The sequence below is a fragment of the Manihot esculenta genome, chromosome 8 (genome assembly GCF_001659605.2).
Source record: "Manihot esculenta cultivar AM560-2 chromosome 8, M.esculenta_v8, whole genome shotgun sequence".
NCBI classification, from domain to species: domain Eukaryota; kingdom Viridiplantae; phylum Streptophyta; class Magnoliopsida; order Malpighiales; family Euphorbiaceae; genus Manihot; species Manihot esculenta.
This window is the reverse complement of record NC_035168.2, coordinates 5,856,617-5,874,278: the sequence shown is the minus strand read 5'-3', so window position 1 is coordinate 5,874,278 and position 17,662 is coordinate 5,856,617. Positions and strand designations below refer to the sequence as shown.

Below are 17,662 nucleotides of genomic sequence, written 5' to 3'. Positions count from 1 at the left end.
ATTGCATCAAGAGACGACATATGATCAAAACTGGCCGTGGAATCGACCATTTTATTAATATCAGGAAGGAGATAACAATCTTTTGGGCAGGCCTGGTTCAGGTTGGTAAAGTCTATACACATTCTGTATTTGCCATTGGCTTTTTTCACTAACACAGGGTTGGCTAACCACTGTGGGTACATGACTTCCCTAATAAATCCTGCCTCCTCTAATTTCTACACTTCTTCTCTGGTGGCCTGTTGTTTCTCCTTCCTGAATACCCTCTTCCTCTGCTTTATTGGCTTCGCCCTCGGGAGGACATTGAACTTGTGGTCGTCACCTCAGGGTCTATTCCTGGCATGTCGGATGGCTTCCAGGCGAAGCTTGAGGCATGTCCTCAGATTAAGGCCATTGCTGCCGCTTTCTGCTCTTCGTTCAGGCTTGCGTTGAGGCTGAAAACTTTGTCTGTCTTTTCCTCTGATAGTGGAAAGGTCTCCAACTCTCCCACGGGCTCTGTCCTGACTTCCTTCTTCTCATCCCTAACCTCTATGACCTCTGGGTTTATCCCCTCAGCTGCTGTGCTTGGTTCTGCCACTATGGCCAGATACACTGCTCTTGCTTCCTCCTGTTGCCCCTGGACTACTCCCACCCTTGCCTCTGTTGGAAACTTCATGGTTAGGTATCTGATGCTGGTCACCACTTCGAAGTCGTACAGCACAGGCCTTCCCAAGATCGTATTATAGCTTAACGGGAGCTTTACCACCAGAAATACTGCGTAGTGAGTCCGAGACAGGGGTGGTTCTCCCAAGGTCAGGGCTACCTTCACCTTCCCCTCTACGGCTACCGGGATCCCCCCAATCCCCTTCACCAGGGCTTTATCCCTAACTAGCTGCTCCTCTGGTATCCTCATCTGCTGGAAGACCCTGTAAGACAATAGGTTCACCTTGCTCCCATCATTGACTAGGATCTTGCGGACCCGATAGTTGTGATTGACGGCCTCAATGATAAGAGCATCATCATGGGGCATTTGAATTCCATGAGCATCCTTGGGGGAAAAGGAGATAGTTGTTGGGGAGTGTTCCACTACCTGCAGGACTTCGCTGTTGCTCCTCTCCCCGCTCCGGCTTCTCTTCCTCCCTCTCCTACTCATTCGGCCTCTAGTCCCCCCTACAATCATATTTATGGTTTCGCTATAACCGTCAGTCATGGACCCTGCTCCCTGTCTATGGGGCCTCTCTGCTGCGGTATTTTACTGAGGCCTTTCTCCTTCCGGTGTCTTCATGAAGTTTCGGAGGTGCCCCCTCTTGATCAGCCTCTCAATCTTGCTGATCAACTGGTAGCAGCTATTGGTGTTATGACCATGGGTGTGATGATACTGGCAGTACTTGTCAGGATCCCTCCGGCTTGCATATGCTTTCATGGGCTTAGGCCATTGGAGGAAATCTTTATCTTGTACTGTGACTCGCGGTTGTCGAAGCCGGTAAAAAATAACCTCTCTGGTTATCAACAATTTACAACTGCAGATAGTGGTGAAAGGATCGAATCCATAAGGAATTGAGAACTTACCTATTTTCCTTATCAAGACCAATAAAATAAACTGAAATAAAAATAAACTGAAAAGGAAATAAACTGAAACGAGATAAAACTGAAAGCGAAATAAACTGAAAGCGAAATAAACTGAAAGCGAAATAAACTGAAAGCGAAATAAACTGAAAGCGAAATAAACTGAAAGCAAAACAAACTGAAACGAGATAAAACTGAAAGCAAAATAAACTGAAAGCAAAACAAACTGAAACGAGGTAAAACTGAAAACGAGATAAACTGAAAGCGGAATAAAAATAAATTGCAGTAAAAGTAAAATGGGGGGTTTGAGATTGATTTGATTAATAAACTACTGAAAGCAATTAAAATAAGCGAATAATAAAATAAAAGAGAAATAAATAATAAGAAAGCTCTAGTTGAAAAATTGGATCCACTTCAATTGTTGGGATTGATCATTGACACTTAGTTTCTTTTGATTGATTCAATAGATTAGTTATGGAGATGGAAGACGCTTCTCACCACCATGTCTCTCCTTATGATTAAACCAATTAGGGAACGTTCTCTAATTAATTACTAATTAACAAATTGTCAAGGAATGTCCTTGGGCCTTAGGCATCAAAACAATTGTTAATTGTATAAAGAGATAGAGAGATCCAATCCTAACTACTCAAACGCATGAGATGTTGCTAGATCATACAATTTCCTTGGTTTTTACACCAAGTGTTCTTATGTTTGAATAATCCAAGCAATTACGGACTTAAATCACCCAAACTAACATATTATTACCTTGCAATCAAGAATCAATTGGTCATATTGATCAAAACAACAAAGCAACAATGGAATTAAGCATGAGATTGTATGAATATTGAATAACAAAAGATAAACAATGTTTGATCAAGTCTCCCAATCCATAAAACAACTAAAGCATCACCTAATCTTCAATTAGAATAAAAGATTTAAGCCTCTCATGGCTGAAACAAAAACCAAAAATAAAATAAAAGAAGAAAGATAGAAGAAGAGATGTGAATCCCGTAGGTGCCTCCAAGGGGGCTTCAAAGAGCATGGAGAGGCTCCTTATGTGTCTTTTTATACTTGAAAAGTGTTGTCCTAGATGATACTTGCTTCCTAATTAGTGAAGAGGCTGCCCAAGGTATCAAGAGGCTGCCCAAAAGACTTCAAGAGGCTGCCCAAAATGCCCTTGGTCCAAGATGTGCCATCCATGCACATGTGAGAAGGAAAAAACGTGGGGCATATGTTCAAGTGCAAGGAGTGGGGCCTTTGGTCTTTGCTTGTTGTCCAAGTGTCTTCAAGATGCTGCTCAAGGTGCCTAAGACTTGCCTTCACACTCTCCTTACTGCCCATGCACTAATAAGGAAGGTGGAGCCTCCTTTGCAATTTGAATTTTGAATGTGCAAGGCATGAGGTGGCAAGCATGTGATCTTTGGATTTAACTTCCTTAATAAGCTGAATTTTGAAATTCAAAATTTGAATATGAATCTTGAAGATTTGAATTTCAAAATACTTTCCTTATTTGGCTCTTCATTTATGGCAACTTGAGACTTGGCTTCTTGAATAAGGAAAAGGCTACTTGGAGATTTGAAATTTGAATTTCAAATTGCTTTGGCTGAATGCTCTTTCCTTCTTTGCCACTTTCCTTATTTAGAACTTTCCTTATTTAGTTTCACTTGATTCCAACTTGGCAGGCTTGCACTCTTTTGCTCCAATTAAGGCAGTTTTAGGGGGATTTTCTCCAAAATGTCCTTTTACACCATTTTCTGCAAAATAATATCAAAAGTATTAAATTAAGCAGAAATCATGTAAATAATCATCAATAATATCAAGATAAAATGGACTAAAATATGTTCTATCATACTGCTATGAGCACTTTGGCTCTGGACGCATTGAGGGGGTGACTGCCTCAGGGATTTGGGGTGGATATGCCCTCTGCTCTCTCCTGTCCCAGGGCTGCTTGTACACCTCAGGCCCCTTATTTTGTCTCCTTTTTGGCCTCTCCGACCTCCTTTATTCTGTCGCCTTCCCCTTGTCTACAGCCTCTCTAGCGAACCTGCTGGTTGTTAAGGCGTCGTCTTGCCTTATATACTTCTTGGCTCTCTTCATCAGTTCTGCCAGGGTAGTGGGTGGCTTTCTATACAACAATCCAAAGAACTCAGGGGATGCGGTCTCTTTTTGCATGGCCTCTACAGCTCGGCTTTCATCCAACTCCGGGATCTGCAAGGCTTCTATGTTAAAACGAGCCACGTACTCCCTCAAGGACTCGTTCCTCCTTTGCCTGATCGTCTCCAAGTAACTGGTCTTCCTTTCAACCGGGACTCCTGCTATGAACCGGCTGATAAAGATGTTGGCGAGGTCCCCGAAGCTTTTGATGCTTCCGGCCTCCAGGCTATTGAACCAGGCCCTCGCTGGTCCTGTAAGGGTTGTGGGGAACACCTTACACATCAAAACATCCGATAGAGTCTGAAGCTCCATGAACATTTTGTAGTTCAGGATGTGCTCCCGAGGATTCCCTACTCTGTCGTATGTCGCTATGAGTGGCATCATGAATTTGTTAGGGATGGTCTCCTATTGGATCCACCTTGAAAATAGTGAGGATGTAGGTAAGAGGGTTTGACTGTGGTCTTTTGCCCCCAGCTCAGCCAGGAGCTGTTCCTTCATTTTCTGCAGCTTATAATCTACATCTGCCTCCTCTTGCCTCGGCCTCTTCTCCAGGCGATACCCATCTCCCCACTCTTCGCTCTCTGTTCTCCTGGTTGTTCCTGCAGAGTAGTTCTCAGTCTCATCATTCTCAATAAGTCCTCTCACCCTTCTCCCTCGGGCTCTGGCTACTGGTTCCTCTCCTCTACTAGCTTCTCCACTCCCTTTTCCAGTCCTCCTGCTACTTTGTTGAGGGATCTGATAGTTGAAGGTGGGTTGAGGCTCGGTGGTATGAACCCCTTCAGCTACAAAGGGTATGTTTAATGGGGTATTGAGACCCCTCTGCTGCAGCATTTGCCCCAGCCAGTGAGCAGTGTTCTGTAGCTGAAGAGCCATGGCTTGGAGTTCTTGGTTGGATAGGGTGGCTCTGGGTACGTTCCCCCACCGAGCTCGCCGAGGGATTAAATAACACTGGTGGTTGATTGGAGGGGGTTGTAGGACTGGAGAAAGAGAACTGCTGACCCTTTTGAGCAGAGCTCAGGTCATTTGGAATGTTATTGGTGTGTTTTTTGTTGTGGTTTGCCAAGTGAATCTCAGTGGGTATTACGAGAACGGAACTCCGGTGATGAAAATATCTCTTTCGTTCTCACAGACGGCGCCAATTAATGTTCTGAAATCTAGAAAATAAGGTTTACAGTGGTTGTGTAAGCTTGGATGTAGAAGAAGACATTTCTCCCCTTTTATCCCTTTTCCTTTTGTCAGCTAGTGACGTCTAACCGCTTCTCTGCTACAATGTCACATGTCTCTGTCACTCAGGTCCGTACATACGGATGTGTCAGAGCCCCTCTCCATGCCAAGCGACTATTTAATTCCCTGGCGCACATACAGGTAAGGCTGTGAAGTGACTGGACCAGCTATTCTCCTTCACGTCACGTCACCGGACTGAATTACTTCCTGTTTGATCCAGACTTATGATGGGCCCGACCTGTCCCATGTGTCTGGATTAGGGCTTGCGATGTTGGATCGGTCTGCCTGAGAAAAACCTGATGGACTTTGGGCATGTCTTCTTCTTTAAGGTCTGGCCTTGCCCCCAAATATAAAAAGCCCGAGATTTATCAAATTGTATTAATTGAATTTTTTAAATCTATATATATATTTATATTTTATTTATAAGATATATATGTAAGGGTGAGCATCATTTAGTTTAAAATTAAATTAAATTGAATGAATTGAAATTCGAAATTTACATATGTATAAATACGGAATCTAACTGAATTATGTGAAAAATCAATTTGAATCGAATTAATTTGATTTCATTCGATTCGATCGGTTGAATGTTTTAATAAATTTTTTATTTTTCAAACTTTATTTTAAATATTAATTTGATTTCATTTGGTTCGATCGGTTAAATTTTTAATAAATTTTTTATTTTTTAAATTTTATTTTAAATATTCTATGATTTAATTAAAAAATTTTAATTTTAGATCTAATCTTTTAATGTTATAAAAAAATATAATATTAATAAATAATTGTATTAGCTCTTTTTTTAATTAAAATTACATTAAACTGAAATAATTAATTTTTTAAATATTAAAATTAAATTAAATTAAACATACTAAAATTTTAAATTAATTCAATTTAATTAGTTATATCAGTTTAAACTATTGGCTTTTGTTTTTAAGTGGAGGCATTGTCATGTAACAAGCAGACCGACTCCAGAGTTAAAGTCTTCTAATAAAATGAGTCAACACTTTATCACAATTTCAATTTAAATCCGTGTGTGGAAAACTCTTAGCTAGTTCACTGATAACGAAACCCAATTAAATTTGATAAAGACGCGATTTTTTTTTCCCCCTCTTTTCAACCACGGACCTCATGGATTTAGAATTGTGCGTATTTTGGGTTAAAATTGACTTTTTCTTAACAATTATTATTATTTTCATAAATAATTTTAAAAATAATTAAAAAATAAACTATTCATATTTTAATAAATATACCAATTTAAAATTTTATTCATATAATCTAAATTAATTATCTAAATTTATTTATATAATATCAATTTAATAGTTATATTTAACGAAACTTTTATATTATCATTTTAACTATTATAAAAATATTAATATTTTATATAATTCAAATAAAAAGTCATTAAAAAATTTTAACATCTATCAATTTTAACGATTATATACTTAATTTTTTTATTTGTTTAATTTTTAATTTTAATTTTATTTACTTATAATTTAAATGATATATTTTAAGAATTGATAACTCAATTTTTAATTTTTTTAATATTAATTATAAATATTGTATTAATAATACCCCTAGCAAATCAAAAATTGTAAATTTTACTTTTTCAAAAAGCAATTATACTTATTATATTTATTTAATAGAATTGAAAGTTGAATATCAGTCTAATTAATAAAAAAATAATTAAACTTATTTAATTTATGACTACATTTTATATTTTATTCAATATATTTAATAATTTTAAATTTATTAAATTGATGATTAACATATAACTCGATCAAAATGAATATAAGTGTAACTAATTTTTTAAATAGATAGAATTGTGTTATTAAATTACTATCATTTGAAATTAAATTAAAATTAAAAATAAATCAAATTGAAAAATACAGTCAAATTTATCAATAAAATATAAATAATTTTAAATAATTGATTCAGAATATATTAATTAATTTTATAATTTAAAAAATATATATATATTAACACGCGAATAATTACTGCATAATTTTATTTTTGTGATTTATAAAATTTATTCCTTCAATTAATTGTCTTTAAAATTATTGTTCACTTTTTTTTATTATAAGAATATATAAATTGATTATTATAATTTTATTTAATTTTTATTTTATTTTTAAAAGATTTATTAAAATATCTCTTAATATTTAATAAAATTTAATGTTTTTAAATTGAGTATAATTGAAAAGTTAATAAAAAAATATTACTTTTTTAATATGTATAGAGAATTAAAATGAACAAAAATTATGAGAAAAAAGAGAATAATAATTAAGAAGAAGTTTGTATTCAAGTGAAATCAAGACTTTTCTAAGGTGCAGTGAATTAAAATTAACAAATGTGTTGAAAATTTCTTTTTTTTTTTTGAAACAGGGGTTGAGGAAGTCGAACCTTAGACCTCTCAGGTCCATCAGGATGCACTTTCCACCAGCCTAAATCTCAGAGTGCAGATGTGTGGAAAATTTCTCTCTTGTGGTGCATTTTCTAAGGAGAAATTGACCCATAAGTGGAAATATATTTATATTTTTTCTCTATAAATATATAGCTGCATTAATGTATGAGCAATATAACATAAGAAACCTCAAGCTTTGCCTTAATTAAATTTTATCCTTTATTGTTTGATCAAATGCCAACCTCATCTTTACTTGGCAAAAGCTCTTCCATACTCTCAATAGCTCTCTGTCTACCCTGTTACTACCCTGGGCATAACAGGGATAAATCCATCTCTTTTCTTAATTTCTTTCCTTTAAATTATAAAAATGCGTTTAGAAATTATAAGAAAAACAGTAAAATAACGATCACTTTTAATGACCAATTTATTTTGGTCGCTAAATAACGAACAAATTGTGACTCTTTAGAAACGACATAAGTATGAGTTTAAAGAGTTACACAACGATTAATTTTTTATCGCTATTTATGCTACATCGTTGCTAAATATGACATTATTGATGACCCAAAATTATAGCAATCGCTATTTATGCTACATCGTTGCTAAATATGACATTATTGATGGCCCAAAATTATAGTGATGGTATTGCTATATTTTGGTAGCAAAAATTTAGTGCGAAAATTATTGATAATTTAATGATAAATATGCAACTACGACAATTCAGCAACCAAAATATGATTACTAAACACTTTTGAAAAATTGCAAAAATATAATAAAAAATAGGGACCAAAGTGATTCGGTTGCAAATTAACACTTAAAAAATAAAATGGCAACCAAACATAGCAACCAAATATGCTTTGGTCGCTAAAAGTTATATAATTATTTTCATTGATTAAATATTACCTAATTATTTTCAATAATTAAAATTATCTTATAATTTAAAATAAATCAATATATTTCTAACTTAATATAAATAATATAAGGTTTTACAAAAAATATAAATAATATAATTTTAATCTAAAATGAAATTGTAAAAATATATTTAAATCTAAAACAATTAGTGTGGTTTGAATAAAAGTAATATAATTTTAAATTAATAACTCAATTATAAAAATATATTTAAAATCCATGGAATACAAGCATAAGTAAATTTACCTAATAATTTTCATTAATTAAATATAAAAATATAGTTTTTGGGATATTGTCCTTTTGGATGGAATGTTACATATAGATGGTGATTAAGATATTAGGTTGTTGATGTTGTGGTGTGCTAGTATTTGTTCCGCTCTTGATCTCTTGTATGTAACACCTTAGGTTCCATTTCCGAAGAGAAGATGGAGAGCTTGCATATTTTAGCATGTAAAAGTTGGCCTCTTGCTATTCTCTCAAGAAATGTAAAAATTGCTTGTACATAAGGTTTGTCTTTTCATCTCTCGCATGTAACGTCAGCTATATGCTCAATTCGTGAATTGGGTCTTTGCATTGTGCACAGATGTATAAGCCAAGTATCCGTTGGAATTTAATTAGATATAATAATCAAAGTTGAAAATTTACAATGTGCTTTTCCTTGGAATTTAGAATTGTTGTAGCAAGCCTATTTCAGCATTTAAGCAATAACTGATACAAATATTAATTTCACAGTATATGATTATAGGAAAACGTGTAAATTTGTACTTCACATGATCATCTACTGTACTTCAGTCTCACTATCCACTAATTCATCTCTTTTGATATCAATTTCCATTATCTTCTTTACTAAAAGAAGTACGATTTATGACAAAAAAAAAAAAAGCCTTATGAAATTAAAAGAAGAAAACCAGAAGTTCTAAAGTTTACAAAGAAGTTCCTGAGTATCAACTTCCTTTAAGAATCAAAATGTGGAGGGAAAGATAAAATAATCCAATTGAATAAAGGTAGAAACTTGAAACATGGGATATGGAGAAAAGATAACATTAAAGTCGACGACTTTATCAAACTTGAGAATAGCTGTAACTATAAAAAATAGCAACCGATATCCCACCTACAGAAAAAACACAACATTCATAAGCAAAAGAAACTTTAAAAAATCTGAGAGAAAAATGGGTAGAGAGTTACAGTCAGTGAGAGCTAGGAAGTGAGAGTCAATGACTGTTCCCATTTTGACAGTATTACATTGTTTGATCTTCAGTTCTATAATGACAACTTTTGGGTTGGTGTTGTGCAGTTTAAGAGAAAGCAATACAATTTTTTTTTCCTTTTAAAATTCCTATTGGCTGTATGGCTTCAATTCATCCCTTCAATGGGTACGCTTCTGTGTAGCTGGCTGGCTGCCACATGCAACGCAGACTTTATCAAACTTGAGAAAGCAATATGATGTGAATCATATGATACCTCCTACATCCTAGATTTCTATTTCTAGACCTTGGATTTTTCCATATTCTAGGGTAGAATCCTTACCACAGAAAATAAATCTTTTGATTAATTTTTATTATGTGATCCAGGAGAAGGAAGAGGCATAACTTGAAGTATATGACAGTAGCCATGAGGATACCTATGATGAAATATAAGCATGCTAGAAAGAAGAGCAGCTGATTCAGATTAAGTTGTTGTGCATAATAGCTGATGGGAAAGATAAATAATTGGAACTTGCCAAGCAAATGGTCAAGATGATAGCTGACTTAACATTTCATATCATGCTCTGGAGGCTTACCTGACTTCATTTGTTGTCTACTAGAGATCATTCAAACATTTTTGTGATTCCATCTACTCTGTTTTTTCAAAGGAAAGGGCGACTTCCACCAGTATTACTTGAGTTGTGAATGCTTGGATAAGTGTAATATGTGCAAGTGATCTTGCAATTCTTTTTTTAACTATTATTATTTTGTGGCTGACTTGTACCGGCATATAGATCCCTCTTCAGGTTCCAAAAGTGTTACATTGCCTTAAGCTACTGCCAAGGGCCGACGACCTTATTTGTCATAGTTAATGCCCCATTTATATTATCCCTTTATTTTTTTTTTCCACAGCAATATAGTGATTTTTATACTTGTAATGAGTTTCTTTATTTAGAAGAGATAAATTCGCCTTAAAGCGACTAATCAGCAATTAATCTACGACTAACTAACGACTACATGATAAAAAAACACTCCAAATAATGAAAATCAGCTTCAATTTAACTACGGATTGGTGACTAAATGATGATCAAATAATGATCAATTAGCAACTAATTTATGTATCAAGTTGCAACTAATTTGCGACCAATCAGCAACCACATTATAACAACGAATGTGCAACTAAATTAGTGGCCAAATTTCTATTGGTCAATCTGTGCTGGCCCTAGTGACCAATATGCTTGATTGGTAGTCTTTAACAAACGATTTTTATCTAGACTTGATTTACCACACTCAAGATACAAATACATGCTTAAAGACTACATGATCAAAGAGATCAAATAGACCATATGCTTAACTAGTAGTCTTTAACAAGCGATTTTTATCTAGACTTGATTTACCACACTCAAAATACAATCCACATATTTATGTCTTGAGTTCATGATTAATCGAATCTAGATAAATTTTTTTCGTGTTTAACATTAATTCTATGCCTAAATAATTAGTTCTGGGATCAACTAAACATAGTATATAAATTTGGTCACTAATTACTAGTTGTTAACTCTAATACAGGTGCTCAACTAGGTGTTTGCTATGGAATGCTTGGTAACCTGCCACCACTAGCAGAAGTTATAAGCCTCTGCAACCAGAATAGCATCCGAATGCGACTCTACGACCCAAACCAAGATGCTCTCCAAGCTCTTGGAGGCTCTGATATAGAGCTCATTCTTGGCCTCCCAAACGATAAACTTCAGAATATTGCTTCCAGTCAAGCTGAAGCAGATTCATGGGTTCAAAACAACGTAAAAAGCCATGGAAATGTGCAAGTTTCGTTACTTTGCGGTAGGAAACGAGGTGAAGCCCTCAGCTGCAGAAGCAAATTCTCCAGTCCCTGCCATGAGAAATATTCTCAACGCACTCAATTCTGCTGGTCTTGGAAGTATTAAAGTTTCCAAAAACTATTGATATGACAGGCCTTACTTTAGATTCCTTCCCTCCCTCTAAAGGCTCTTTCAAGCAAGAATATCATAGCAAGAAAGTTTCCATTTACCAACTGGAATAACAAATTTACATCCGTTAATAATTTTAACGGATTTATTAACAGATTTTAAAATATGTTGATAAAATTTTAATATAAAAAATTTTGTGTAAAAATTTACTAACGGATTTGAAATCCGTTGATAATCTGTTAGTATTATTAACGGATTTCAAAATCCATAAATAATTTATAAATATATAAAATATGTAGTGTTGAAATTTATTACCGGACTTAAAATCCGTTAGTAAATCTGTTGATAATCCGTTAATAAATCTGTTGATAATTCATTAACGGATTCCAATCTGTTAGTAAATTTTAAAAAGTGTTTCAATTACTAACGGACTCTAAATCCGTTAATAATGTGTTCAAAAAATTACCAACGGATTTAAAAATCCGTTACTAAATTTTATCATTTAATTAATAAGTAAAAAAAGTGTTGAATTTACTAACGGATGTCATTCGTTAGTAAATCCGGTGTCATTCATTAGTAAATCCGTTAGTAAATTTAAAATGACATTCCGTGTAAAATTTTCGCGGTTTTTTTTAAAATCCACATTTTTCTGTTACCAATGTATTTACTAACGGATTTCAAATCCATTGGTAATTTTTGAAGGGAAAAAAGCCCGCTTTTATTTTCAAAATTTAGTAACGATTCAAATCCGTTAGTAAATCCGTTAATAATCCGTATTTATAAATATAACACCACCTCTTCTCCTTTTATCATTTATTCATTTTATCATTTTTATTTCTTCCATTTTCTTTCACTTTCTCTCATTTTCTTTCTTTTTCTATTACTTTCTTTCATTTCACTTTCTTATCTCATTTTTTTCTATTATTTTCCTTTCATCTCTTATCCTTTTTTTTATCTCATTCTCTTCCCTCTTCTATTGTTTTCTTTATTTTCCTCAATAATTTTCCTTTCACTTTCTCCATTTTCTTTTCCATTATTTTCTTCCCTTTCTTCTCTTATTCTTCATTTTCTCTATAATTATCATTCATATTATTTCATCTCATATTATTTTCTTCTATCATTTTCTTTCTATCTATATTTTTTCTATTATTTTCTCTTCATTTATTTTCTTCTCTAATCATTTTCTTTTTCTTTTCCCTCATTTTTCTAATAATCTTTTTGCTCTACTCTCATTATTCCTTCTTTTTCATAATTTTTATTTTTCTATCATTTTTTTTCTTTTTCTCTTTTTTCTTTCTTTCTATTTTATCATTTTCTCTCATTTACTTTTCTCTTATTTCCACTTTCTATATATTTCTAATAAATATTGGACATAAATTAAAAATTTAGTAATAATAATAATATAATTTAAAATATTATTGAATTAATAAAAAAAATAATATTAATAATAAAATTTATTATTTAGTTGAAATAATAATTATTTTAAAATTATTTAAATTTTCAATAGATTTATTAACGGATTTCAATCCGTTGGTAATTTATTAACGGATTTAATTCTGTTAGTAAATTATTTTTCTCTCAATTTACTAATGGATTTAAAATCCGTTGGTAATCCATTAGTAATAATAACGAAAATTTCATTAATAAATCCGTTAGTATTATTAATAGACTTGAAAACCGTTAGTAAAAATTTACCAACGAGCTTTTAAACAATGGATTGTAATCCGTTAGTAATCCGTTGATAATTTATTTATTAACGGATTTTTACAGGATTACCAACAGAAAAATCCGTTGGTAATCCAGAAATTTTTTGTAGTGTGTCGTCAACTTCTTGATCCTGTAATACAATGTTTAGTGAACAATCAATCTCCATTGCTGGTTAACTTGTATCCATACAATTTTTTGGATGAGCAAGGGAGTAAGAGGACTTTGACAAGTATCAATGACTAAGGAAGTATCTGTTAAGAGAAAACTTTTGTATTCAAAATCGTTAATGAGAGGATTTACAAGTGAGGTATTTATACAGGTAAAATTGAGTTGCCAGCTCATCATCCCAGCTCGTCATCTAATAGTGGCGGAAAAATAAGCTAACTAACTTCACAGCTAACAGACTTATAATAGAAATCTAACAAACTAATGCTATTAATGTAAATTATTTGCATAAGCATTTAAAACTGAACCAACTGAACCACTGGAGCTTGATTAATCTTCTACACTCCCCCCTCAAGCTGATGATGGGCCAGAGAGACCAACTGAAGCTTGGACAACAGAGAATGAAACAGAGGAGAGGGAACGGACTTTGTAAAGATGTCTGCTAATTGATTCGGAGAGTTAATATGCTGTGTTTGCAGGAAACCAGCTGTGATTTGTTGTCTGACTACATGACAGTCAATGTCTATGTGTTTTGTCCTTTCATGATAAACAGGATTAGTGGCTATATGAATTGCTGCAAGATTGTCACAGTAAAGATGAACAGGCAAAGGAACTGTAATGTGAAAATCTTTGAGCAAATATGATAACCATAAAAGTTCACAAACCGTCAAAGCCATACTCCTGTATTCTGCTTCAGCAGAAGATCTACTGACAGTGGTTTGTTTTTTTGACTTCCAGGAAATGAGAGAGGACCCTAAATAAACACAATATCCTGAAATTGACTTTCTAGTAGTAGGGCAGGAGGCCCAATCTGAATCACAAAAGGCAGTTAATTTCATAGTGTTAGATGCAGAAAAGAAAAGGCCAGTTGTAGGACACCCTTTAAGATATTTCAAAACATGTTGAGCAGCTTTCAAATGAGAAGAATAAGGGTTTTGCATAAATTGGGATAGTTGCTGGACAGCAAAGGTGATGTCAGGTCTTGTATGGCTTAAATACAGTAACTTGCCAACTAGTCTTCTGTAACTCTCAGGGTCAGATAATATAATGCATTTCTCAGGAACTAGTTTTGAACCTTGAATTAAAGGTGTTTGGACAATTGTAGCATCTTGTAATCCAGCAGTGACAATCATATCTTGTATATATTTCTGTTGTGTCAAGGCAATACCTTCTTTGGTTCTAGAAATTTCTAAACCAAGAAAGTATGTTGCTGGACCAAGGTCCTTTATGGTAAACTGTTGATGCAGGAATTGTTTAACCTCCTCAATCAAACTTTCAGTGGGACTAGCAATCAATAAGTCATCAACGTATACTAATAATACCATAAAGGAAGAACCTGAACCTTTCATAAACAAACAATGATCATTAACAGACTGTGAAAATCCAAATTGTTGTAAGTGAGAGGTGAGTTCTTTATTCCATTGTCTCCCAGCTTGTTTGAGGCCATATAAAGATTGAGAAAGTTTGCATACCTGATCTGGGAGAGCTTTTGAATATCCTGCAGGCGGCTCCATATAAATATCCTCTTCAATGTAACCATGCAAATAAGCATTGTTAATGTCTAATTGGTGGAGAAACCAATTAGATGAAGCAACAAGAGTTAAGAGAACTCTAACAGTGACTAGTTTGGCTACAGGGGAGAAAGAATCTGTGTAATCTAATCCCAACATTTGGTTGAACCCCTTAGCCACTAGCCTTGCCTTATATCTGTCCAAGGATCCATCCTGTTTATATTTGACCCTAAATACCCATTTGGATCCTATTGCTTTCTTTCCTGCAGGTAAAGAGGTTAGTATCCAAGTATTATTTGCCTCTAATGCATTTAGTTCTAGCTGCATAGCATTAACCCAGTTAGGATCCTTACTTGCTTGTTTGTAGTTAGAAGGCTCTATAATCTTAGAAACATTTGCTATGAAGAATGTATGGTCCATAGAGGGAAAGAAAGGAGTTAAGCTACCTGATGAATTTGGCAAAGTAGTAGACTGGCCATTTGATTGAATCTGTGCAACAAAGTCTTTTAGCCAAGCAGGTCTATTGTGCTGTCTAGTACTGTGTCTAAGAATAGGAACAGGTGGTAGTGAGGGTGGAATGGTAGGTTCAGTGTTATTAAGAGTAGGAACAGTTGGTGATGATGGTGAAATGGGAGATGCAATGTCTTGATGAATATGTGTAGGAGATGATAAAGGGAAAAGTAATTGTGAAGGGGTAGAGGTAGAAGGTTCTGTGACTGGTGCAGTTGGTTGAAGGGCAGGTAAAGTATTAGTAGTAGTGTCTTGAAATGTAATGTTGTCATTTATTGTGTTGGGAAGGACAAAGTTAGTAATGTCTGTGGGTTTGGAAAAAGAAAAGGGAAAATGATGTTCATGGAAAATGACATCTCTAGAAAAGAAACACTGTTTGGTGTGAATATCATATAATTTGTAAGCCTTTTGATTTTTTGCATAACCAATAAACACAGAAGGTATAGCTCTTGATTCAAATTTGGTCTTATGTGGTTTTGTATTAGTAGCATAGGCTAAACATCCAAATACTTTGAAGTAAGACAAATCAGGTGGTTCTTGATATAGTTTTTCAAAAGGTGTTTTCCAATCAAGTACAATAGAAGGGGTTCTGTTAACTATGTGTGTGGCTGTCATTAAGGCTTCTGACCAGAATTGGTTTGGGAGTTTTGAATGAAACATCAAAGATCTAGCTACTTCTAAAAGAGTTTTATGTTTTCTCTCCACAACACCATTCTGTTGTGGAGTATAGACACATGTAGTTTGATGGAGAATACCAAGGGAAAGGAAAAGTTGTTTGCACTGTGAATTAAGAAATTCACTGCCATTGTCTGTTCTTACTGCTTTGATTGTTTGCTGAAATTGAGTTTTAATGTGAATAAAAAAATGATTAAGGGTAGAAGGAACTTGGAACTTTGTGTTAAGTAGATATATCCAGGTATATCTGGTTTGGTCATCAACAATTGTAAGCATGTACTTGGCACCTGATATGGAGGAGACTGTGTAAGGTCCCCACAGGTCAATGTGTAATAAGGCAAAGGGATTCAAGGAAGTTGACTGACTTGTAGGAAATGGTTGTCTATGCTGTTTTGATAAAGGACAGATAGGACAAAAAAATTCTTTTATTTCATCATTAGAGATTACATCAGCATGTCTAAGTCTAGGTAAGGACAAGTGCCCTAGTCTAGAATGCCAAAGTAAACACTTATTTGAACTAAAATTTGAAGAAACATGAAAAGCAGTAGAATTGGGACATTGTTTAAGGCTGAATGATTTGTGATCAATCATATACAGTCCTGCTTGTACAAGTCCAATGGCCAATGTCTTACTACTCAGCAAATCCTGCAATACAGAACAGTAAGGTAGATTGATGACTGCTATGTTACAGGTTCTGGTTAATGTGGTAACTGAAATTAAGTTGCAATGAAAAGTTGGAATGTAAAGAGTATTGAACAAAGTAATCCTCTTAGTTAGGGTAATGTTGCCTCCATGTGTGACAACTATGATTTTACCAGTAGGTAGTCTAAGCAATTTAGGTCTAGGCAATGGTTTAATAAAGTCAAAGAATGAAGATGTGAAGCATATATGGTCTGTAGCTCCTGAATCCAAGATCCAAGAGCCTTTGTCACTATAATTAACAGCAGGTTTAGATACTAAACAAGGTGAAATACCTGCAAAACTAGAAGTTGATGCAATATTGACCATACTAGGATCAGTTGATGAAGGAATCAAGTTTTGAAGCTGTATTGCTTGAAGGACTTCTTGAGCCAGTTGTGATATCTGTGTACTGGGAGCAGTAGCAGTAGTCCCTGCAGAGAAATTCAAATTTGCCTCTAAAGGAGTGTTAGCCGGGTTAAGATCAGCAAAAACATTTGAGACATTATGTGCCTGTGAGTTTGAAGATCTTTGCTTCTTTAAATCCCAGTACCATTCTGGATAACCAATTAATTTGAAACATGAATCCTTAGTATGGCCTCCTGACTTGCAATGATCACAATACGGACCTTCTTTCTTTGAATTATTGCTTCTATAAGCCATTGATCTGCTGTCTCTGCTGTTAAATCTCTTATAATTCTGTACTGCCATAGCGGCTGAGACATCATTATGAAAAAATGGTACATGTGCTACCTCTCTCTGTTTTTCTACATTCAGTACCATATTGTAAGCTTTGTTGATAGTTGAAAAAGGATCCATTAGTAAAATTTGGTTCCTTACATGGTCATAACTGTCATTGAGTCCAAGTAGAAACTGCATGAGTTTCTCTTCATTGTCCATTCTGTGTATAGCAGCAGTAATTCCACATGTACAACCATCACATGAACAAATGGGAATTTTTCTCAAAGAATCAAGTTCATCCCAAAATCTTTTCATCTTTGTGTAATACTTGACTATGGACATGTTTTCTTGAGTCAAACTTGTAATTTCCCTACGGAT

At 34.2% G+C, this 17,662-nt stretch overlaps 2 protein-coding genes and 1 pseudogene across 2 annotated transcripts; 1 reads left to right on the top strand and 2 right to left on the bottom strand.

Moving 5' to 3' along the window:
* Nucleotides 1–376: 376 nt before the first annotated feature.
* LOC110620957 lies at nucleotides 377–1,186 on the bottom strand. The gene has a single exon (XM_021764909.1). It carries the CDS (start codon nucleotides 1,184–1,186, stop codon nucleotides 377–379), a length of 810 nt encoding a protein of 269 aa, XP_021620601.1.
* A 3,381-nt stretch (nucleotides 1,187–4,567) lies between these two features.
* On the top strand, nucleotides 4,568–13,307 carry LOC110620956 (annotated as a pseudogene).
* Nucleotides 13,308–15,547: 2,240 nt separating this feature from the next.
* Nucleotides 15,548–17,393, bottom strand: LOC110620761. Its single transcript, XM_021764610.2, has 2 exons — nucleotides 16,900–17,393; nucleotides 15,548–16,570 (listed from the first exon to the last, which is right to left on the bottom strand). The coding sequence occupies exons 1-2, from the start codon at nucleotides 17,384–17,386 to the stop codon at nucleotides 16,557–16,559; spliced, it is 501 nt and encodes a 166-aa protein (XP_021620302.1). The 5' UTR covers nucleotides 17,387–17,393; the 3' UTR covers nucleotides 15,548–16,556.
* Nucleotides 17,394–17,662: the final 269 nt, after the last annotated feature.

Coding starts and splice junctions, on each gene's coding strand:
- LOC110620957 (XM_021764909.1), bottom strand. CDS start 1,186: ATGACTGACGGTTATAGCGAAACCATAAATATGATTGTAGGGGGGACT.
- LOC110620761 (XM_021764610.2), bottom strand. CDS start 17,386: ATGGTACTGAATGTAGAAAAACAGAGAGAGGTAGCACATGTACCATTT.